Source organism: Suncus etruscus, chromosome 20, assembly GCF_024139225.1.
Source record: "Suncus etruscus isolate mSunEtr1 chromosome 20, mSunEtr1.pri.cur, whole genome shotgun sequence".
NCBI lineage: Eukaryota > Metazoa > Chordata > Mammalia > Eulipotyphla > Soricidae > Suncus > Suncus etruscus.
In genome coordinates this window covers 25,799,792-25,822,644 of record NC_064867.1, presented here as the reverse complement: position 1 = coordinate 25,822,644, position 22,853 = coordinate 25,799,792, and the positions used below count along the sequence as shown (strand labels likewise).

The following is a 22,853-nucleotide window of genomic DNA, read 5'->3' as shown; positions in this document are numbered from 1 at the left end:
CCTTGGTTCAATCCCCTTGTGTCCCATATGGAGCGATTTCTGAGCGCATAGCCAGGAGTAATCCCTGAGCATCACAGGGTGTGGCCCAAAAAGAAAAATACCATGAACATTAGTTGCTACATCGATTAAGATTGCATTGATATTAATAGAGAATTGAAATTTTGACAGTGTCAGTTCTAGTCATTGGATGTGGTGCTTTCATTTAATTAGATTTTTAATATATCTCTGTGATAGTTATGGTTTACTTTGTAGAATTTTATGTATATTTTATTAGAATTCAGGTATTTTAATTTTAATGCGATTATATTTACCATATTAAAATATACTTTGGAAAAAAACTTTGTTTTTTGGTTTTTTGGGCCACACCCATTTGATGCTCAGGGGTTACTCCTGGCTAAGCACTCAGAAATTGCCCCTGTCTTGGGGGGACCATATGGGATGCCGGGGAGTCGAACCGTGGTCCTTCCTTGGCTAGCACTTGCAAGGCAGACACCTTACCTCTAGCGCCACCTCTCCCGCCCCTGTACTTTGAAAAATTTATACAGGTCTTGTATATGGTGATTTTCTAAAATTTATTTAACCCATTCGGTTTGCTTTGGTTTTTTTTGACCTTGTACATTTTCAGTCATATGTGAAAAGAGTCTTCTCTTTTCTTTTTTTAAATAAAATACTTTTATTTAACTGATTCAAATCTATATTATATTGTTTGATATATTGTTTGGTCTGATTAATGATAGTGAACATGTTTGTCTTCTTTCTCATTAAGAACATTCTCAACATTATACATTTAATATGATGTTTTCTTTTGGGCAGGCATACCCCATAGTTCTCAGGGGTTACTTCTGGCTCTGTGCTAGAAATTTCTTCTGGCTATAATGCCTGTCTCGAAGACAGGCAGGAGGTGGGAGAGGAATGATATGGGGGTCATTGGTGGCAGGAAGGTTGCACTGGAGGAGGGGGTGTTGTACTTTTTATGACTGAAACCCAACTAGAAACATGTTTGTAACCATGGTCCATAAATAAAGATATTATTAGAAAAATGTATTAAATAAAAAGAAATTACCTCTGGCAAGGCGGTTTGGAGAAGGAAGGGCATATGGGATCCCGGGTTGGCTGTGTGCAAGTCAGATGCCCTACCTGCTGTGCTTTCACTCCAGCCCCTGTGATGTTCTCTTTTAATTTTTCTTAAGACACTGTGATTTACAAAGTTATTCATTATAGAATGTTTCAGGCATAGAATGTTCCAACACCAGTAACAGCACCAATGATTCCAGGTTCTCTCCCACTTCCCAGGTTTCCCATATGACATATTATTTCATATCACTTGTTTTGACAAAATTTAAAGAAATGGCATATGGCATTTGGCATACCAGAAAATAAATAATTGAAAGTCAATTTTTTTGATGAGCCAAGTGAGCTTTATTTCTTCTAACCAAGCTTATAAAGCACCCAAATAGAGGGACTGGAGTATTTGAAGGGTTATAGGACATAGTCTTGGTGGATAGGAGAGGTGAGGATTTAGGAGTGCCCTGGAGCAGCCTAGTGTTGATAGGCTTTTCTAGGAGGGAGGAGGGACAGCCTGAGGTCTAACCTAGTTAGAAATTATGGGAAAATGGCACCCCTCTTTGTACTGTCCATCCCTGATACTGGTCAGGTGGCTTGAGAACAGCTTCACAGTGGGTATCCCAACATTTCCCCCTTTTCTGTTTGCTAAAAGCAAGAAATTGAGATGGGTTTGATAGGTCATATTCTCTGCATGGATGATTTTTCTCAGCAAGATCCCAGAATCAGTAAAACAAAGATGATAAGTAGGACAGTTACCTGTGTTGCCAACCGAATGGGTGAGCAGACCTCAACCTTTACATTGTTACACAAAAGGTGAAATTATTCTAGTCACAAAAAGTTCCATTTTTTGCTCTAATATATTAACCTATTCCCATACCTAGAGCAGAACTTATTGTAGGGTCTTGTTATTATTTAATATCATGATTGAACTCAGCTTGGGCTGTCCAGAGGTGTTGTGAGTCATTCTGCCATGTTTTGACAAAAGCACATGTCTGAGCTGAGGTTGGGAGATCTGGGCCTGTGACAGCAGCATAGTGATGATAGCATTAGTCCCAAAATTGGGGCTATCAGATGTCAGATTGCAGGGAGCATTGAAGTAGTTGTTTAATGACCTCTTTCATGAGTCCTTTAGCAGGGGAAAACTGCCACTCTTGGGGCAGGTTGACTGGCAGCCATATCAGTCAATGGCCATAGGAAGAGTTAAAATTTAAGTGAGAGAAAAAACTGCTTGTTGGTGATTAGGAATAGAGTATATCAGGTACTTAATATGGAGCCATGCCTGGGGACAAGAGGAAGACAGGTAGGAGTACTTTTGGGTCAAGAGAGTAATCGAAAGAAAAGTTAAAAGGTCCTTCTAAAGAGGGGGAAAAGGGAGGAACAATTCATCCAAACATGAGATCTTGGCATTGTCCAGCCACCTTTACATAAGAGAGGGCATCTCTTTCTGTAAACTAATTACAGAGTAGCGAGACCCTAATTAAATAATCTTGTACTTATATTCATTGCAGCACTATTTACAATAGCCAGACTCTGGAAACAACCTAGATGCCCTTCAACAGATGAATGGCTAAAGAAACTGTGATACATACTCAATGGAATATTATGCAGCCGTCAGGAGAGATGAAGTCATGAAATTTTTCTATACATGGATGTACAAGGAATCTATTATGCTGAGTGAAATAAGTCAGAGGGAGAGAGATAGACACAGAATAGTCTCACTCATCTATGGGTTTTAAGAAAAATAAGAGACATTTTTGCAATAATTCTCAGAGACAAAAGAGAGGAGGGCTGGAAGGTTCAGCTCACGACATGAAGCTCACCACAAAGAGTGCAGTTAGAGAAATAACTACAGTGAGAACTACCATAACAATGTGAATGAATGAGGGAAATAGAAAGCCTGTCTAGAGTACAGGTGGGGATGTAGTGGGGAAGAGGGAGATTTGGGATATTGGTCATGGGAATGTTGCACTGGTGAATGGGGCTGTTCTTTACATGACTGAAACCCTACTACAATCACATTTGTAATCATGATGTTTAAAATTCCTACGTTATGGTCCCTGTTTAGTTGCCATTTATGCCGACCATATCAGCAAGCAGGAATCTACTTCTGTTCATTTAGTGCATTCAGGGACTGAGAATATTTCCCTGGATGATGACCAGGAAGAAACAGGGCAGAGGCTGATGATCCAATAGATGAAAGTCAACTTGTGATAATTAATTACTCAGTGATTTTAATAAATATAAATAGGATGTTTATTATTAAAAATCTATAAATCCCTTAGCAAGCTAGGAGTAAACATCTTTCTTAATCTAGTAGAGGGCATTCATATGTACCATGAGTGCCATATTCAGTGCCACATGTTCAGGAATGTTTGTGCTGTCCTTTATTTATTTATTTTTTTTGGTTTTTGGGTCACACCCGGCAGTGCTCAGGGGTTACTCCTGGCTCTCTGCTCAGAAATAGCTCCTGGCAGGCACGGGGGACCATATGGGACACCGGGATTCGAACCAACCACCTTTGGTCCTGGATCGGCTGTTTGCAAGGCAAACGCCGCTGTGCTATCTCTCCGGGCCCATATTTTTTGTTTGTTTGTTTGTTTTTTTGGGTCACATCAGGCAGCATTCAGGGATTACTCCTGGCTCTGCATTCAGAAATAGCTCCTTGCAGGCACAGGGGATCATATGGGATGTTGGGATTTGAACCACCGTAAGTCCTAGATCAGCTTCGTGTCCTACTGCAAATGTCCTACCGCTGTGCTATCTCTTCGACCCCTGTCAGAAGCTCTTATAATCTTGCAAAACTGATTCAAAGACTGAATTCCTTAAGCTGTTACCTGCCCATCTGAGTGTTAATCTTTCTGAGAGAGTATTCTTGGAGTGCTGTTTATTTCATGGAAGTTTTGCACTACATCCTTCCTTAATCTTCTGGTTAATGATATATCTGGTGTACATCATTTTTTAAAATTGTTCTTTATTTAAAGAGCATGTATCACATAGTTGACATAGTTGATCTTAAAACAGTTGTTTCTAGATAAGTGCAGGCAACATTATTTAAAAAAAGAAACAAAATAAAAAAGAAGAGAAAAAATACAATGACAAGCAAATTTGTGAAAATTATTATTTTCCAATGAGACTATTAAGGGATTGTCAGAAGCTTTAATAAGCTCTTGTTGCTAGTTTACTATTTTGTTACTTCATTTTGTTTCTGAATTAGATGGCTTCAGATATACATTGCATCTAAGTTGCTATGTTCCTATGGGCATGACCATATTAGACATAAATGGGATTGTCCAGAATTTCCAGGGTTCCAGGAACTCTAAGCACTATTGCCAGTACTCTGGCTTTTGTGGGGTGTGTTTTTGGCTTCCAGATACTGAGAAGATAGGGGAGAGAGTGCTATACTAACTCCAAAAAGCCCTGGTGATATCAGCCCAAATACGGGCATATCTGGAGTTTTGGTCAGATTGAAGTCTGCAGAAAGCTGTAGATGAGTGTTGAAGCAGGGCCATTGACAAAATGGTGATTGTGGGTGATGGTGCAGCAAGCATGGCTTCAGCAAGTGGGGACTTGGCTCACCCTCTCCTCCTGAGATTGTTAGCTTCCAGCTGCTTGGCCAGTGTACCCATAATTTTTCACAGCTTGGTTTACATCTCTTTCAAGAACAGTGAATCTATGGAGCTGGACCGGGTACAAATATGGTGAATTCTGCTAATCAACTTAGGGGCTTTTCCTGTCTCTTCTTGTGGGGGGGATTGGGCCACACCCAGTGATGCTCAATGGTTACTCCTGGCTATGCACTCAGAAATCACTCCTGGCATGGGGGACCATATGAGATGCCAGGGGATTGAACCGTGGTTCAGCCTAGGTTAGCGCATGCAAGGCAAACACCCTACTGTTTGTGCCACTGCTCTGGCCCCCATAAATTCCTTTTTTGATCTTGTTGCTTTCAGTATTCTGTTTCAGTATCCTATGTATTTTGTCATTTTGAGCACAACATGTCTTGGAGTTTTCCTAGTTGATTCTTTTTTTTGGGACCCTTCAGACTTCTTGATTCTCAGTACCTGTGATCTTCAACTTTGGTAAATTTTTTTGTGGGGGGGTTTGGTTTTTGGGCCACACCCAGCAGTGCTTAGGGGTTACTCCTGGATTTCCACTCAGAAATTGCTCCTGGCAGGATTGGAGGACCATATGGGATGCCGGAAATTGTACCGGGTCCCTCCTGGGTTGGCCGCATGCAAGGCAAACAACTTATCGCTGGGCTCTCACTCTGGCTCCCAGTTTGGGGAAATTCTTTTTTGTTTGTTTGTTTTTTGGGTCACACCCGGTGGTGCTCAGATTACTCCTGGCTTTACACTCAGTAATCACAACTGGCTGGCTTGGGGGACCATATGGGGTGCCAGGATTCGAACCACTGTCGGTCCTGGGGATGGCTGCGTGTAAGGCAAATGCCCTACCGCTGTACTATCTCTCCGGCCCTGGGAAATTCTTATAGATGATTTCTTTTAACTGTTTCTTCATCATATTTGCCTTCTGTTTCTCTTGAATTCCTCCCATAGTTTATTGGTTTGCTGGGTCATTTCTATTTAGAATATTTATCACAGTTTGATTCCTCACAATTTCATCCTTCTCATCTTGGAGGTCCTTGATCTTTTGCTGCGTTTCTGTTATACTGCTATTAAAGAGATTCTATTCACTTTTTTTTTTTTTTTTTTTTTGGTTTTTGGGCCACACCCGGCGTTGCTCAGGGGTAACTCCTGGCTGTCTGCTCAGAAATAGCTCCTGGCAGGCACGGGGGACCATATGGGACACTGGGATTTGAACCAACCACCTTTGGTCCTGGATCGGCTGCTTGCAAGGCAAACACTGCTGTGCTATCTCTCCGGGCCCTCTATTCACTTTCTTATATCACCTAACATGTTTCTCTTCTTACTGTCTTGTGTTTTGCTGTTATTTCACTGAACATCTTCATCATGGTGTCATGAAAGATATTGAGGATTTACTAGTATTTATGTCCTTGGTGATAATTGTTTATGCTCATTGAGCTTGGCTGGCATCTATGAGTTTGCTCCATTTGTTTTCTAGTGTTCTTGCTATGTCAGGGTAGGTAGAACCCTTTGAAGATGCTAAGGGATTTATTCTCTTTCTTCTTGGCCTGTTCTCACCAAATGAATGGAAGAATAGCTGTGAGCAGCATGTAATTTGCTGAAGAGATTTGTTGTGCTTCAAGAGCTGTGATATGTTTATATGATTCAGGTCTGGTTTGGAGACTGCTGGAACCTAGTTGGTAGGGAGGGGCTCTGCCTTCCATTTCAGAAGTGATGCCAGCAGGAGGCAAGCCTTAGCTGGGATGGGACAGCAGCAAACAGAAAGTTGTGATGTTTTTCAAATAACTTGTTAATATGATCTTTTTGTGATACTAGATTTCTATAATAATTTCTTGAATAATCTGCTTGCTTTAAGAGAAATATTTTGGAAGAATGTAAATTTCATTGGTTTTTCCCTTTAAGATAACTATATGATTTTTCACTTGTCTGTCTTGTTAATATGATGATAGCAGCTGACTTTCCTATGCAAAATCAATTTTTAATTTATGGATTTTTAGACAATACAGTTTGCTCATTATTTTTATTTTTATTTTATTTTATTTTATTTTATTTTTTTTTGTTTTTGGGTCACACCCGGCGGTGCTCAGGGGTTACTCCTGGCTGTCTGCTCAGAAATCGCTCCTGGCAGGCACGGGGGACCATATGGGACACCAGGATTCGAACCAACCACCTTTGGTCCTGGATTGGCTGCTTGCAAGGCAAACACCTCTGTGCTATCTCTCTGGGCCCATGCTCATTATTTTTAAGTGTTTAAATAGTAAGTTATCCAGATAGTCCTCCCCCCCCCCCATGGAGCATCTATAAATGAATGGAGATAGCGAGGAATTTGAAACTGGACAGTTTGGGTCTAATATCTACTGTTATTTTAGAATGTTAGAATGTTCATGGATGTGTTGCTGACATTTGTAACTCATTCCTGTAGTGTATATAATGTTTTGTATAGCACAGAGGACCTTCATGGGCAATGTTTTACTTAATATTTTCAACATATGTAGGAGCAGGGTTGCAGTAGGTACACTTGATTTTACTTTGTTGTTGTTCAGGTAGAATATTCACAGCTATAAATTAGGGGCTGCAGAGATAGTACAAAGGTGCTTGCCTGCCATGCAGCTCAACCCTGGTTTGAATCCTGAGATTGCATCTTTTCCCATGAGCACTGCCAGGTTGATCCCTGGGCCCCCAAAGCAGACAAAAAAGTTGTAAATTACAGATCTACTCAATACAGCCACTGTATTAAGTTCTATGGATATTTCAAAAAAGAAAAAAAAAGAGTTATACAGGAATTGTACTACAAAGTAAAATTTTCTTTACTCATTTTCTGGGAGGTCAGAGTAGTGAGGTAGCATTTTATTACTTGTTTTCTCTTGCCTCGTGTTTCTTTCATGTTATCACTAGGACATTTATTTTTTGTTTGTTTGGGCCACACCTGACAGTGCTCAGAATTTACTATGGCTCTATGCTTGGGTTGCTCCTGGTAGTGCTCAGTAGACCCTTTGGGATCCTGGAAATCAAACCTGGGTCAACTTATTGATTTATAAGCAATCAAGCACCTTACCTGATGTTGGGCTATTTATTTCTCTGGTCCACGATCTAATTTTAAAAGGTCTGATTGTGGGGCTCTAGTAGGGCATTTGCCTTGCATGCAGAAGGACGGTAGTTCGAATCCCGGCATCCCATATGGTCCCCTGAGCCTGCCAGGAGCAATTTCTGAGCATAGAGCCAGGAGTAATCCCTGAGTGTTGCTGAGTGTGACCCAAAAATCTAAATAAATAAATAAATAAATAAATAAATAAATAGAAAACAAAAGGTCTGATTGTCCCTGTGGTGTTAGTTATTTTGAGGCTCATTATTGCTTTCAAAAATATTCTACAATATGGTTTTATTTGGTTGTAGGGAATGACAGAAGAGGAAGAAGATAAGCTTTTGGCCCTGAAAGATTTCATGATGAAGTCAAACAAAGCAAAGGCCAATATAGTGGACCAGAGCCACCTTCATGATTGCAGTCAGAAGGGAGTCATTGACTTGGCAGCCTTGGGCATCACTGGGAGACAAGTTGATCTTGTTAAAACTAAACAGGAACCAGATGACAAACGAGGTTAGTACATTTGTGTCTCCTTTTTTTCTTTCTCTTTTTTTTTAGCTTACTATCTGCCAGTTATTTGATAAGACTAGTCATAGCTATTTAGTAAATATCTTGTATTTTGGAAGATTGTACTTCTATAATAGAAATTAAAAAAAATTTTTTAAACACCAACCTAAGACCAATGATTTATGTTTTCTAGTTTTCTAGTTTGTTACTTGTAGGTAATGGTCAGAGAATTTAAAAGAACAAACTTGTTATTAACAATGAAATATAACAGAGCCTTAATACTATAATCACCTGAAGTTTTGAGATTTGGAACTGTCCAGTCTGGTGACAGTGATATTGATACTGATTGTGTGAGGTTTTCAACAAATCCTTTAATTCTCTTTGGGGATATACTCAGTTCCATATATAAGCTGCTACAGTTCCCGCTTTTCTAGGCCAGAGTGACAGGACAAGAGGTAGGGTGCTTGCCTTTACCCCGTATTGGCCTCCAAGCCCAACCAGGAGTAATCACTGAGGGAAGACTCGTGAGTACTGCTGGGTTTGGCCCCATTAAAACAAAATAAAAAGAAATAAAATGTTCTCTACCCTAAAATCAGCTTTTGTTGGCATTTGGTGAATGAAATTAGAAATAAACTTCTTGAGCTAAAGTCAGGTTTCGTATGTAGAGCCTCTGTTTTGAGCCCCCACCACTACATGATCTGAGCACCTTTGCAAGGGATCCCCAAGCATTGCCCAATATGGTAACTACAAAACAGACATCTGACTGACAAATGTAGGATAAAATATTTGCAACATAATGCCAATGATTTGTTTACTTTAATAGTTTGTAAAGCACTCAAAGGAAAATAGGGGTTTCTACATACAACTGATAGAATAGCAGTTGTTTATCTTTTTGGAAAGATAAAGAATTAAATACCTATAAATTAGATAACTAAATAGGTGTAAATTAAAGCAGTGAGACACCATTTTCTGCCTCTGTGGGTAGCAAAGTTTGATGATGCCTAGTATTAGCAAGGATTAGGAATCAGGTATTTTCGTACTCCACTATTGAGATTATAAATCAACATGTTCTTTTTAGAAAGTGATATCCTTTGCTCACCATTTTCAGTTCTAGAAATATCTCCTAAAAATACACTGGCCTGTGCAGAAATATTTATGTGAACAGTCTCAGTGGAAAAAAATAAATATAATGTTCATAAAAGTTCTGGGAAATGACTGAACAAATGTTTATTCTATTTAAGTAGAAAAAGCAAGTTGTGAAGTTGTTATGTATGACTTTGGCAAAAGAATATTGTTTGTTTCCTCCCTTCCCCTTTCCTTCTTTTCCCTCCCCTTCCTTTTTCTCCCCTTCCCTTCCATCCTGTTTCCACCTTTTCCCTCCCCTTTCCTCTCCTCTCCCTTTTCTTCCCTCTTCTTCCCTCCCTCCCTCCTTTTTTCTCTAATTAACTGATGCTGGAAGTAGAGAGGTCATACTTAGTAATGATGATCAAGGACATTTGAAAAAGTGTTTGACTCTTCAGATAAAGTGCTTATTTGAAATTTAGTTAGCCTTGGGAAAGGAGGAAGCAGTTAGGACTAATTATTAACACTACTAAAAATGCATCTGTTCCATCTGCCCTTGAGATAAAAGTGAGAATTAATGAGTTGATCTATAAATATAAATGTAGATCATAAAGAATAAACAGAATGTGAAGTCCATCGCTGTTCTGACTCTTTTGCCTCCCCCTAGCAAAACAGTGTAAACAAAGATGGGATTTAAGGATCTTCATTCAGCCAGTTCTTTATTTTTGTAGCTAGAAAACATGTCAAACAAGACTCAAATGTAAATGAAGAATGGAAAAGCATGTTTGGTTCACTGGAGCCAGCAAACATCCCACAGGCCCTCTCAAAAGGTGGTGACCAAGAGGCAATGCAGTCTGGGAAGCCGCCTCGCTCAGAGTCTTCTGCCGGCATTTGTGTTCCGTTGTCAACCTCTCCACAGGTACTATTCCTTGGGTGGCAGTCTTCCTTTTGGGTTTGGTCTTCATTCAGTTGTTTAGGATGGATGGCACTAGAACACTCAGTGTAGTGACTGACCCCCTTAAGGAGGATGTGTTTCTCTGTAAGAGATGGATGTGTGCACAGTGAAATATTATTACTTGGCTATAAGTAAATGCCAAAGCCATGCAATTGTCACTATGGGTGGAATTGAGGGGACCATGCTGAATCAAGTTAACCATAGAGAGGGGCCCAGGCATAAATTGATCTTTCTGCAGGATATAAAGAAGCATAGCAAAGGCCAGAGACAGAGACAGCCCAAGAATTGTTCCATGGTACTGAGCTCACTCTAGCTAACATGTTGTCTAGGTGGAACTCAGTAGTTAATGGGTACAGGTGTTGTAAGTTATGGTGAATAAGTATAAAAACAAACATCTTCACTTTTAAAAATATTTTATTGCATTTTGATTCTGCATCCTTTTTTCCTTTCTTCCATTGATAATTAGGGTTTGAACACATGCCGCTGTCTGCTCCCAGAGTTTGCACAGTGACACATTGCTTGCATACTGGTGAGATGGTTGCTGAGGTTACTGCTCCTTTCTGCTGTGCTGTGTGCCCAGGTGCTCACACTCATAGCTGGGGCCCACGAGGGTGAGGTTCACAGCTTCACTGTGATGCTCAACAGGTGCTCTCCAGGGCTCACACTTCTCATCTGTAATGCTTACATATCTTTTTTAGCTGTAGTGTGCACCAGGGATTGCAGCCTCTTTTCATTTCTTTTTTGGTGCCAAGGAGAAGCTAATCAGTGCTCAGGACACCACCCTTTTTCGTAGGGGATATCTGGAGGTGCTCAGGGCTTACTCCTGAGTCTGCATTCAGGTATTACTCCTGACCTGCTGAGGGGACATATGAAATTCTGGGGTTTGAATACGGGTCACCTGCAGCAACATAAATGCCCTTCCTACTGTTACTATCACTCTGGCCCTGGGCATCTTGACTTATTTGTACCAGCTGTGCTGTGTGAAGATTCCCACCCCCCCCACCCCCCCTTGGTCCTGCAGTGGTGGAAAATACCAATACCACAACCAGAAATGCTTGGAGCCTTCTCTAGACTACACCTGACAATTCTTGTGTTGGTAGAGATTCTTTTTTGTTTTTGTTTTTGTTTTTGGGTCACACCTGGCTGCGCTCAGAGGTTCTTCCTGGCTCTATGCTCAGAAATTGCTCCTGGCAGGCTTGGGGGACCATATGGGATGCCAGGATTTGAACCACTGTCCTCCTGCATGCAAGGCAAATGCCCTACCTCCACGCTATCTCTCCAACCCCTGTGGTAGAGATTCTTATGATGGTAAGATCAAACTGGGGTCACTTTGATTGGATGTGTCTTAAATTACCTACCTGAGCACCATCTCTATCCCTCCCACTCCTTTTTTATGTTGCTCACATACACCTGACCTCAGTGTGGCTGCAATTTGTTTGCAATACCAAGAAATCACAGACATCAGAGCTGCTAGGCACAAATAGCCGCATTGCCAGAATCATACTTGATGCATATGGAATACCAGAGAATCAAAGTCATGACCCCATGCTGACAAGACTGTTGTTCTAAGCCACTATGCCATCCCTCTGGGCCAAAGATGGTCATTTTATTTAGGTATATATAAAAAGTGATATATTAATAAATGACTAAAGCTAATAAATGGAGTAAATGGACCATAAATATATTTTTATCATCAACTATACAGCATTTATGACAAATTCCTATCATCATTCTCTTTGCTTTGCAGGTTCCAGAAGTGACAGATGTCCAAAGTCGAAAACCAGCAATACAAGTTTTGAGCAGCACGATTTTGCCATCAACCTACCAGATTCGGATCACAACTTGCAAAACAGAACTTCAGCAACTCATTCAACAGAAGCGGGAGCAGTGCAATGCGGAGAGGATAGCCAAGCAGATGATGGAAAATGCTGAGTGGGAAAGTAAACCACCCCCACCAGGTAGGAACACAGCGAGAGGAAGCACATTCCACCAAGGGCAGAAACCTCAGGGAGTAGCAGATCTTGTACCACTGGGAAAGGAAGTGAGAACAGAAACTGTTGCTTTGGGCTTCCAGAAGAAGCAACAATAAAGGAAAGGACTTTGTCATAGTTTGTGGAGTTTGTGTCTTCTTAGTGCTGGAGACAGCTTGCAGTGCTTTGTTAAGCCATCTCAGGCGTATAGCCTGCTTGTGGTCCACTTTTCTTAGTTCTGGTACTAGTTTTTACTTGTTAGTGTTCTGTTTGGGCCACTTTTTTCATCCAAGGTCAAGCTTCCTAGAATAAGCTCTGTTGTTTTCTTTCTTTTCTTTTTTTTTTTTTTTTCATTTCTTGCATCTATTGATGGTTGTTTTAAAAAAGGTATATACTTATGGGTCTGAGCTGACAGCACAGCAGGGAGGGAACCCAGGGAGCTGACCAGGGTTCAATCATTGGCATCCCATATGGTCCCCTGAGCCTGCCAGGAATGATTTCTTAGTGCAGAGCCAGGAGTAACCCCTGAGCACCGTCAGGTGTGGCCCAAACTCCCTCCTCCCTCCAAAAAGGATATATTTAGAAAATAATTCATGCATTTTGTTTGTTTGTTTTGCAGCCATACTTGGTGGTGCTCAGGGATTACTAAACCCAGCAGGCTCTGGGAACCTTATGGGATACTGGTGATAGAACCCCGGTTGGCCATGTGCAAGGCAAATGCCCTACCTACTGTGTTGTTGCTCCAGCCCAATAATATATACCTTATTTTTTTGTTGTTTTTTTTGGACCACACCCGGCAGTGCTCAGGGTTCACTCCTGGCTGTCTGCTCAGAAATAGCCCCTGGCAGGCATGGGGGACCATATGGGACACCGGGATTCGAACCAACCACCTTAGGTCCTGGATCGGCTGCTTGCAAGGCAAATACTGCAGTGCTATCTCTCTGGGCCCAGGCGAGGTTTTTTATATAGATTTATCTTTTTTAATTTTTTTTAAGACTCTCCAGTGCTGTTTGGGATCATGAGGATCATCAGTGGGAGGCTGAGTGGTGCTGGGGGTCAAGTTAGGGGTGCTGGGCCAAGCCCGTGCTCCAGTCCTTTGAGCCAAATCCCCAGATCCCACTATTTGTAAACTAACAATAACAATGTACTTTGAAAACTCTAAGAAGTAATGCAGTGTGCTTTGTCTGTGTAGATTTAACCGTCATGCTATTCCTCCAGGGAAAATGCTGACATAGCAACGATTTAAAGATTTTAGAAGTACTGTTAAGTGGTAAATAGCACCTTGAGCCACATAAATCTCGAAATTTCTCAGTGTTTAAGTTTTTCTGAAACATTTCATTGTTCCTTATAATGAACAATGTAAGAGGGGAGTGTTGATCACAAAGTTTTTATTTTCCAACAGAATCTGTCCTTATAATCTGTCTTTTATAAACCGGAGCTATACATTTCATTCAAGAGTCACCAAAAGGGTATTGCATTTTGTGGTTCAAGAAGTGTGCAATGACTGCCACATTTCGGATTTTTCGACCCACCCTTGACTGGTTGTGTGAAATTGATTCTCTCCAGAGGGAAATGTTCAATGCAGCTTTGCAGATTGTCTCCACTTCATGGACAAGTGTTTTCAATCTTTTTAAAATTCAGAGCATCCTCCCTGAGGTCACATTTGGCTGTTCTTCCTACATGACTGAGCTTGAAATCCAAATGAAATGGTTTGCTTTGGGGTCACCCCAAGCTGCTACACCCAGCAGTGCTCTAGGGACCTTGCAGGCCCTTATACTTGTGAAACATGTTCTCTACCCCTTTAGTTATCTCTGTTGCCTTATTTAAACAACAACAACAACAGCAACAACAAAATAGAATAGGCCTCATTTTACAGTAGTCTTTTTATTTTGTTTTTCTGTTTTATTTGGTGGACACTCAGGGTTACTCCTGGCCCTGTGCTCAGAAATCACTCTTGGCAGGCATGGGGGACCATATGGAATGCCGGGATTCGAACCACCGTCCATCCTGGATCAGCTGCTTGCAAGGCAAATGCCCTACTGCTGTGCTCTCAGGCCCTCAAAATGATATTATTATCATTAGTTATTTGTAATACAGTATTATTCCAATACATTGATTTCTAGTAGTGTATGATCTTTGGGCTAGCTTTGTTTCACCCTAAAATTAATATGAAATGTTTTAAATTTTATACGTAATATAAAAGTTTATTCTTCAAATATTGAATAAGCCCAACAAGTGTTATTTCTAGTCTGGTTATTATGGTCTGTAATCTCAGAGAACTTACTAGAAAAAAATACTCAAAAATTATTATACACATTATTATACACTGAAATGAAAGTGTGTATTTATATTTGTATTTGTAGTCTGTACTTGATCATGCCATTTAAACTAGCATGTTGATACTAGAGAACATAAGATTGCAGCTAGAAAAAAAATTGACTGTTGAGCTGGACTCTTCTCCAGTGGGCTACTATGTTAGCCTTTGGATTATTAATGTCTTTGTTTTACATTTGAGGAAATTATACTAAAAAAGGTTTGCTGAGAATCTAATCAATCTGGAGCTCTGAGACTTTTAGTCTCAGGCCACCTCCTACATGCCTTTAGTGATTGCTCTGCATTCTTAGACTAGAGAAGGGCACCAATATACATTAGTAATACTAAATTTCCATGTTACTAAGCAGACAGTCACAGATGTTCTATCAGTAGATCAGGAACTTTTAAAATGTTTTCTTTTTTCAACCCCTTTCACCTGAGAAATTTGTATGAAACCCCAGGCGTATAATTATATAAAACAGGTCTGCTGATCAACCCTTTACTGGTAATAAATCATTAAGAAATAGAATAAAACAAAGTTTTCAAAAGTTACATGACCTCATACAGTGACACAGTTCACAGTTGGAGGAGCTGGGCAGTAGGCCACAGTACTGGCTGGCCATCGGTACCTTGGATTTAGTTCTTCTGATTTTGGTCTCGTGCTTATTGGTGGAGATTGTTGCTGGGACAGTTGGGAGGGAAGATTTTTGTCGATTAACTATGGCTTGATACATTTCTTGGCTTATCTGTAGGGTGGCGTCCCAAAGGACTACTCGTTGCACATCTTCATGAGCACAAATCTGCTGTGAATCGAATTAGAGTCTCCGATGAACATGCACTTTTTGCCACATGTTCAAATGATGGCACAGTGAAAGTCTGGAACAGTCAAAAGATGGAGGGGAAGACCACCACTACCAGGTAACATACTGTTTTCCATTGTATTAATCTTAGTGATTGAATGCTTACTCTGACTGGTGCTGTGTGTTTTTTTTGCCCTTTTTTTGTTTGTTTTTCGGCCACACCCAGTGACACTCAGGGATTACTCCTGGCTATGTGCTCAGAAATCGCTCCTAGTGTGGGGGACCATATGGGACGGTGGGGGATCGAACTTCGATCCATCCTAGGCTAGCGTGCACAAGGCAGATGCCTTACGGCTTGCGCCACCTCTCTGGCCCCTTTTTGCTTTTTTATGTGTTGTTTGTTTGTTTTTTTTGGCCACACCTGGCAGTGCTCAGGACTTACTCCAGGCTCTGTGCTCAGAGATCACTTCTGGTGATATAAGGAGGACCATATGAGGTACTGGGGATCCAACCTGTTTGTGCAAAGTCTTACCTGTTGTTTTCCCAACCCCTGATGCTGTTAGGTTTTAGGAATAGAGGAGCAATTAAAGAATAAAGATACTGCTTTTGCAGACCTTTCCTTCTAGCAGGAGGTTACACAGGATATGAAAACCATATAGTAAGTTAGACAATAAGAAATGGAGAAACTAGGGCCAGGGAGATAGCACAGTGGTGGGATGTTTTTCTTGCATGCGGCCAACCCAGGAGGGACCTGGTTTGATTCCCGGCATCCTATATAGGTTCCCAGCCTGCCAGGGGTGATTTATTTTTATTTTGTTTTTTTGTTTGTTTGTTTGCTTGTTTGGAGTCACACCCAGCTGCACTCAGAAGTTACTTCTGGCTCTACGCTCAGAAATTGCTCCTGGCAGACTCGGGGGACCATATGGGATGCCGGGATTCCAACCACTGTCCTTTGCATTTAAGGCAAACACCCTACTTTCATGCTCTCTCTCTGGCCCCACAGGCATGATTTCTGAGTGCAGAGCCAGGAGTGACCTGTGAGCGCCACTGGATATGGCCCCAAAACTAATCAATCTATCAGTCAAGTTTTAAAAAAATGAAATGGAGAAACTGAATAGAAAAGAGGAATAGGGAATGCAGTTAGTGGGGATAGGGTTGAATTTTAAATAAAATTGGCAGGAAAGTTATTGCAGAGAAGGTGTTGGCTGAAGGGAGGAACCATCTCTGATCAGTGGGTTGAGTATCTAGGGTTTTTGTTTGTTGTTGTTGGGTTGTGTGATGGGAGTCTACTGAGCAGAGAGATGGTCTGAGTTAAATTTTTGCAAAATGACTGTGATTCCTGTGTTGGAAGCAGATTGAAACCTGCACAGTGGAAGCAGGACCTATAGTAAGTAATTTAGGGATTGTAGGCATGAAGTAAGGTCAGTTTCTGGATGTGTTTTGGTGATCAACAATATTTATGGGATAAGTTAGATGATATAAGAGCAAGGGAAAAGGAATGGTTAGCTGTATAAAAAAATCTAAAAGCTTTTAGATATGCTTGATGTGATTGTGATAATAGTGATTCTGAGAATTATTTTAGTGTATATCCCAGAGTAGTTATGCCCTTATTTGAAAGACAGTCTTTTGCTCCTGTCCCCTTATCCATTCTACAGTTTTTATTCATTCTATGTTGTTTGATCTGGCTCTAAAAAGAAAACTAATGGGAATCAAAATCAAATCATGAACATAAAAAGATATGGGGGGTGGGGTGTGTGCGATTCTTGGGCATTTCTCATTAAGTTCATTAGCCATGGTCAGCTACCTCTTCCCCTGTGTGTGGAATGCTAAGTAGACCCTGGTTTGGAGGTTCTTTATGGCAGGCCCATTGTGGAGAAGGATGAAATGATTGAAATGTGCTGCTTGAATCACATGAACTGATGAGGGGAGGGGAGAGGCCCTGATTGCCATAATCAAGTGGGAAGCAGCTGATGGCCAGGAAGGGCTGCTTAGTGTATGTTTGCATTCATTCTGACTTCTAATGCATTTTGTTGGCTGATGATCCAGTTTTCTGTTCTGACATTTTCTTGTCTTTGGTGATTTAGACTATTTGGATCTCAGCTCCATCTTTTCTCTTTTTTTCCTTTTGAGTTTATTCTTGCAAAATGACTGTTTTTATATAGAGTTTCATATTTTGTCTTCTAACTTCCAGTGAAAATGCTTTAAATTTAAATGCTTTATATGTTAAAATAGTTTCTACTATTTTAAATTACTTTCTACATACAATGGACTAATTCAGCCTCAATTTTAGGGGTGATTGGACACATTTGCTACTTGTTTAGTTTGTTGGTAAAATAATCTAAGTGAAGAATTTTTATTATGGTGATAAGTTAAAACTGCATGTACCCCCCAAAAACCCACATTTGGATCACATTGAAGAGTAGGGGCAGGTGACAAGAGGGGGCTGGGCTTCGAATTTTTACTCCTGCCAGTCCTTGGGACATTTAAAGTTGCAATCGGGTCAGAGTGGTGGCACTAGAGGTAAAGCATCTGCCTTGCAAGCACTAGCATAGGACGGACTTAGGTTCGATCCCCTGGCATCCCATATGGTTCCCCCAAGCTAGGAGCTATTTCTGAGCACATAGCCAGGAGTATCACCTGAGAGTCAATGGGTGTGCCCCCCCCCAAAAGCCAAAAAACAAAAAACAAAAACAAAAATAAAGTTGGAATCACACATATTATGGTGATATTGAAATTTGAACTTTCCTACCCCCTACTTCCTTCCTGTCCCTTCCTCCTTTTATTACAGGGACCACACCTGCCAGTACTGCTTGGTAGACCATGGGCCACTCTCAAGATTGTTGGGCTTGGGCCAGCATAGACTGATGGTATTCAGGTCCAAGGACACCTGGCAGTGCTTTAATTGTAATTAGGATTTAGCACTTTTTACCCTGGTCCTTGGAAATGAAAGTTTTGGTTGGTCTGACTAAACTAAACAAAGGGTGGTGTTAAGGGCTATCAAGACCTGAACCTCAGGAAACTGAATTTTGTGTTTGGAAAGAAAGGAGAAGAAAAGCAGAAGCTACTTAAGCTACAGAAGAGTGATATTTAAAAAAGAAACTTATAGGCAGTTCTGAATCATATTAACAGAACTATGTATTGTGAAAAATCTAGTAAGACCTCCGTAGTTCTTTTATATTGTTGTGATGGAGTGCAGTTGGTACATCCATCAGCCCTGAAGGGCCTTTTGATAAGATTTGTCACAAGTTCTTTTTGTTTTGTTTTTGGTTTTTGGATCATACCTGGCAGCGCTCAGGAGTTACTCCTGGCTCTATGCTCAGAAATCACTCCCGGCAGGCTCAGGGGACCATATGGGATGCCGGGAATTGAACCACCGTCCTTCTGCCTGCAAGGCAAATGCCCTACCTCCAGTCTATCTCTCATAAGTTCTTATGATGTCCATATTCTTTTTTTTTATCCTTTGTGATGTACATATTCTTTTTTTTTTTTTTTTTTTGGGTTTTTGGGTCACACCTGGCATTGCTCAGGGATTACTCCTGGCTGTCTTGCTCAGAAATAGCTCCTGGCAGACACGGGAAACCATATGGGACACCGGGATTCGAACCAACCACCTTTGGTCCTGGATCGGCTGCTTGCAAGACAAACGCCGCTGTGCTATCTCTCTGGGCCCATGTGATGTACATATTCTAAGAAAATACTCCCCCCCCAAAAAAAAACCCAAAACAAAACCCATGTCCATCCTGTGTTGGTTGCATGCAGGGAAAATGCCCTACTTACTATTGTACTATCTCTCAGCCCCATGGGCAGTCTTTCTTTCTTTTTTTTTTTTATTTTATTGTGGTGCTCGCTTGGGCAGCACATATACTAAAATTGGAACGATACAGAGAAGATTAGCATGGCCCCTGTGCAAAGATGACATGCAAATTCGTGAAGCGTTCTATATTTAAAAAAATTTTTTTATTGTGATCAAAGTGAATTACGAGTCTTTCACAGTAATATTTAACGTACATAGTGACAAAGAATTAGGGCCATTTTCAACACCAGTGTTGTTCTCCCTCCACCCCTGTTCCCAGCATGCATCCCATACCTGCCCCCTTTGCCCCATGGATTGCTAGTGTAAGAGGTCTCCTTTGTGTATAGCTTATTGTAGATTGGGTATCAATTCTGGTGTCGTTGACTTTGGATTTGGTATTTAAGTCTGATCATTTATTATTTCCACTCAATGCTCATATAACTGGTTCCATGGACAGTTTTTTTTTTATGATGTCAGAAAAATGTGTGAAGATGGCCATGTGAAAATATAAGAAAGGTGATTTTTTTGTATCAGCACTTTTGAGGGAGAGTCTTTTGTTATGAAATCAAGACCCCTCTAGCATAATTTTTTATTTGTGGATATTTGCTTAATAATAACAATAGTAATGCTCTGTGATCCTCTCAGAAATGTAATCTTATTTTTTTTTTTTCACTGCAGGTCTATTCTTACATACAACCGAATTGGAGGTCGCGTCAAAACTCTCACGTTCTGCCAGGGATCCCATTACTTAGCCATTGCATCCGACAATGGGGCTGTCCAACTTCTTGCAGTAGAGGCTTCTAAACTGCCCAAATCTCCTAAAATTCATCCTCTCCAAAGCAGGTATTTTCCATGTTTCCTCACTTGCACTTTGTTCAGTAGGATAGTTAAACCCTCCCTCCCCCGTGTGGTTGGAGTGAACTAAGGGTCAAATCTATGATGCTTTTTTAAACGTGTGATCTATTATTTCCTGCTGAGATTGAGATATTATGAAACAAATTGTTTCCATCTCAGAACTCTCTCTTTCAGTTAGCTTCAGAAAACTCTGTCTACATGTCTTATTTTCTGCCAACTTGTCCAAAGATAGGGAATTAACTTTGAATTTCAGGACCCACCTAGTCCGGAATCTATTTGAATAGCCTAATTATCTGTTACATATTTTTTTTCTCAACTACTAAATGTACTATTCTGGCAGGAAGATTTTTGTGAATATGAGGGTTCTTAAACTTTTTCAGCATATTATTTGACATTGAAACCTCTAAAGTTGATGGGAACAGAGGGGACCTTTGAAATAATGTTGACTGAGTCTTGTTTTATTTTACTTTTATTTTGGATCCACACCCAGGAATTACTTCTGGGACTTCTGTTCCTTTTTGGCCTATTTTTCTTGCCACTTTTTATTCATGGTTTGGTTTCTGGGCCATACCCAGTTGTGCTTAGGAGCTATTCCTGGCTCAGTGCTTATGAGTGACCCCTCTACGCAGTGCCAGGGATTGAACTAGGTCAATGATAAATGTGACAAGTACCTGACCAGTATAATATCTGGCCCCTGGCTGATTTTTTTTTTAATAGAATTTTCTTCATCACCAGGCTACTTCCAAGCCAGGAGTATCCCTTGAACATCATCAGATGTGGTCCAAAAAACAAAACAAAAATTAAAAAGAAAAAACAACAACTTTTTTTTGTCTTTTAAAAAAAGCTATAGTTGATTCTAGATACAAGTAACACCCCCATCCCCAGTACTGAGTATCAAACCCAGAACCCCACACAAGCAAGGCATGTTACTTCTGAGCTCTATCCCTGGCTCTATCTTACCCCAAAAGCAAGATATTTAAAGATAGCTACAGTAGAACCATTTTTCAGCTGATCAGTATTTGCTCCACACCAAGGATTCCAAAGATAAATAAAATATGTTACACCTTAGATCCTGCAATTGAACTGAAGCATCAGTGAGATGGATTCCAGTGCAGTGCAGTATGTTTAATAGTGAGTCCAGGAAATCAGTTCAATTTGTAGATAGGAAAGAAGGCCCAAGGGAGCTGAGACTGGAGGTAGCTAGTCAACTTAGAAAGGATGGACTGTGGGCAGGGCAGATAGATAGGCAATGAGCCCCCATGTAGAAAGCACATGAATAGTGCTATAGAGTTAAGTGGATTATAAATCATGGCTGTGGAGTGACTATGACAGAAGAGGTCATTTGTTGGATCATCTGGCATTTTGTTATCGTATACAACTTTGTTTTGTCTTTTCATTGAAAAAATATGGGTTATTTCATTCTTTTGTTTTTTATTTTTTATTTTGGGCCTCCTAAATGGTGCTCAGATGGGACTGAAGTTGAGGGTGGGATAGAGACTCCCACGTTGGATTGATTCTTGGCCTGTCAGTTAATACAAAGACCTAAAAATGTGATGTTGCTTAGGCTCTTTAGTGCCATGCTACTACCCTAGGGTACTTGGTGGTGCTGGGTGGTTCCAGGGCCACACCTTGTGGTGCTTAGAGGACAGGGTGCCAGAAATCAAATTGTTGTCAGGTGCATGCTGGGCATGCGCCCTAACTGCTATATTATCCCTTGGCCAAAAGAAACTTTAACAGCCTTTGACTAGGACATATTAGACTTGGTCTTTAAATTAAAAAAATAATATTGGCTAGAAATGTATCTTCATGGTAGTGTGCCTGGGTTCCAATTCTGGGCATTGCCAAAAAATAAAAAATAGAGACCTGCCAGTTTCCTTAAACTTGTCAAACAGAATCTATATTGGCAGCACATGTAGATGTGCATATTTTGTTCCCGGGCACCTCTCAGCTGCTAGCACTTTTCACTATGATTTTTTGCTGTCATCATTGTTAAGTTAACATTATTCTGACAGCTGTGTATGGTGCCAGACTATTTAGATTTTGCTTTGTCTTAAAGCAGTGTGTTCTTAAAAGTCTTGGTGTGAGTTTTTGTGCCAAACCCCTCCCCCCCTTTTTTCCTATCTTCAGTCAACTTCATTACTGTCATGGCTCTCGTGATATGATTCTATTTGGCATTTGTTTAATATGATTGGTATTAGAATGTTGGTAAGTGCAGTAGTTTTATCTAAGGCAGGAATCAGCAAACTAAAACCTGCAGGACTTGCCCTTAAACTATTGACTTTGTACTGAAAGGATTGTAAACAAAAATTAATATGTAATAGAGACATGTGACTTGCAAAGCTTAAAATAATAAGGCTATATGACTTGTTCTAGAAAATGTTTGCTGTCTTTTGATCCAGGAGAAAAACTAAAACAGTGTATGCAAGAGTATTATATGTTCTAATCAAAGAGCCTGATCATTGTGTTTATGAAATTTTTTTTGTTTTTGTTTTTCGGGCCACACCTGTTTGATGCTCAGGGTTTACTCCTGGCTAAGTGCTCAGAAATTGCCCCTGGCTTGGGGGGACCATCTGGGATGCTGGGGGATCGAACTGCGGTCCTTCCTTGGCTAGCGCTTGCAAGGCAGACACCTTACCTCTAGCGACACTTCGCCGGCCCTGTGTTTATGAAATTTTTAGTTAAAAATGCCTGAGCTTGAAAGTAGCAGGTATACATATATTATAGTACATAAAAAGGAATATTTTATTGTCAATAAGAAGAAACAAAAATAATTTTAAAGAAGGAACAAAATATTGAATTGATACATTATGCCAGTAGAAAATGTTCCCGAACTGCTATGCATTTGT

The 22,853-nt window shown here is 40.5% G+C and overlaps 1 protein-coding gene and 1 non-coding gene across 3 annotated transcripts in view; both read left to right on the top strand.

Moving 5' to 3' along the window:
• Positions 1 to 22,853, top strand: part of PIK3R4 (phosphoinositide-3-kinase regulatory subunit 4) — a 79,786-nt gene that overhangs the window by 43,108 nt on the left and 13,825 nt on the right. For both annotated transcript variants that reach the window (XM_049766487.1, XM_049766488.1), the window contains exons 10-14: positions 8,064 to 8,265; positions 10,053 to 10,240; positions 12,024 to 12,234; positions 15,312 to 15,477; positions 19,831 to 19,995. In XM_049766487.1, coding sequence (XP_049622444.1) covers positions 8,064 to 8,265; positions 10,053 to 10,240; positions 12,024 to 12,234; positions 15,312 to 15,477; positions 19,831 to 19,995 — 932 coding nt within the window. The remainder of the gene's footprint in view (positions 1 to 8,063; positions 8,266 to 10,052; positions 10,241 to 12,023; positions 12,235 to 15,311; positions 15,478 to 19,830; positions 19,996 to 22,853) is intronic.
• LOC125998336 (U6 spliceosomal RNA) lies at positions 19,200 to 19,306 on the top strand. The gene has a single exon (XR_007491926.1). It is a non-coding gene; the product is annotated as a U6 spliceosomal RNA (small nuclear RNA).